This window comes from Onychomys torridus, chromosome 8, assembly GCF_903995425.1.
Source record: "Onychomys torridus chromosome 8, mOncTor1.1, whole genome shotgun sequence".
NCBI lineage: Eukaryota > Metazoa > Chordata > Mammalia > Rodentia > Cricetidae > Onychomys > Onychomys torridus.
In genome coordinates this window covers 87,803,493-87,805,128 of record NC_050450.1, presented here as the reverse complement: position 1 = coordinate 87,805,128, position 1,636 = coordinate 87,803,493, and the positions used below count along the sequence as shown (strand labels likewise).

The window sequence follows — 1,636 nt, the reverse complement described above, 5'->3', positions numbered from 1 at the left end:
TCACATTATCTTAATTCAAACTTCAAAATTCAAGCTTTCTTCTAGTACTTTTAGAGTTTACTTTTCAAGAATTTTTAGGACATAAGAAACCCAGACCCACTATGGGACTGGTATGAGGCCTTGTGATGACACATGGAATGTTGGATTTTGTATGCTATGTCATCTCATGACTATCAATCAGCTGAGTCAGAATAGGAATTTAAAATTTGATGGTACACATAAGTCACTGAAGAGGTGACTAAGGGTACACATAAGTCACAGAAGAGGTGACTAAGGAGGAAAGACTTATTGATAAACCCTGACCCTGAGAAAGAAGAATGCATTCCATCTAACTTTTGCATAGAGTCTTCCACAATTAACTAATTTTGTAACTGTTTATATATTAAGAGAAACAATAACAAGGAAGTTACCTTTAACCTGGTAACAGCAGGGTATAAAAGAGGACAGGGACTAAGGAGACTCACATATTTGAGAAACTCACTCTCTTCAAAACTCACTCAGAACCTCCTCCTCTGACACCATGGTTAACTCCTGTTGTGGCTCTGTCTGCTCTGAGCAGGGCTGTGATCAAAGTCCCTGCCAGGAAGGCTGCTGCCAGACCACCTGCCGCCCCAGCTGTGGAGTGTCCAGCTGTGGAGTGTCCAGCTGCTGCCGCCCAGTCTGCTGCCAGACCACCTGCCGCCCCAGCTGTGGAGTGTCCAGCTGCTGCCGCCCAGTCTGCTGCCAGACCACCTGCCGCCCCAGCTGTGGAGTGTCCAGCTGCTGCCGCCCAGTCTGCTGCCAGACCACCTGCCGCCCCAGCTGTGGAGTGTCCAGCTGCTGCCGCCCAGTCTGCTGCCAGACCACCTGCCGCCCCAGCTGTGGAGTGTCCAGCTGCTGCCGCCCAGTCTGCTGCCAGACCACCTGCCGCCCCAGCTGTGGAGTGTCCAGCTGCTGCCGCCCAGTCTGCTGCCAGACCACCTGCCGCCCCAGCTGTGGAGTGTCCAGCTGCTGCCGCCCAGTCTGCTGCCAGACCACCTGCCGTCCCAGCTGTGGAGTGTCCAGCTGCTGCCGCCCAGTCTGTCAGACCACCTGCTGTGGTACAACTTGCTGCCGCCCCTCTTGTTGAATTTTCTGTCTGACTACCAACCCTGGGGCGGCCATAATCACAGTGAGCTGAACTTCTCTCATCCTTGTATTAAATAATTCCTACTTTTGTTGTCCTGACAACGGAAAGAAACTGGCAGAAGAGAATCCTACTAAGGACCACCCATATTTCCCAAGGATCTCCTCTACATGCGCGTCTCAGATGCATGGTGCAGCTAAACATATCCTTCGAGTCTCCAACTTCCTTGGACTTCACCATTCTGTGTTTAACTATTCTTCAATAAATATTGCCTTATATTAGACATATATGCATCTTTTTTCATTTATTTTTAGAAAATTAACAGTTTATTTTCTGGTATTTTTCCTTCCAAAGTGAGAAGATGCTTGGGTTACTATGACCAGGAAGGAAACTAGTTTTGCTAGTATGTGAGAGGTATGTGTAGTTCCACATTTATTGCAGCATTATTCACATTGTCTGGGAAGCAGAATTAGCCTGTGTCCATCAACTGATGAGTGGTAAATAAAATGCCTTATACATAATGGAATGCTG

The 1,636-nt window shown here is 48.0% G+C and overlaps 1 protein-coding gene across 1 annotated transcript; it reads left to right on the top strand.

Moving 5' to 3' along the window:
* The first annotated feature begins 520 nt into the window (after positions 1-520).
* LOC118589589 (keratin-associated protein 4-1-like) lies at positions 521-1,108 on the top strand. The gene has a single exon (XM_036197017.1). The coding sequence runs from the start codon at positions 521-523 to the stop codon at positions 1,106-1,108; it is 588 nt and encodes a 195-aa protein (XP_036052910.1).
* The last annotated feature ends 528 nt before the right edge of the window (positions 1,109-1,636 follow it).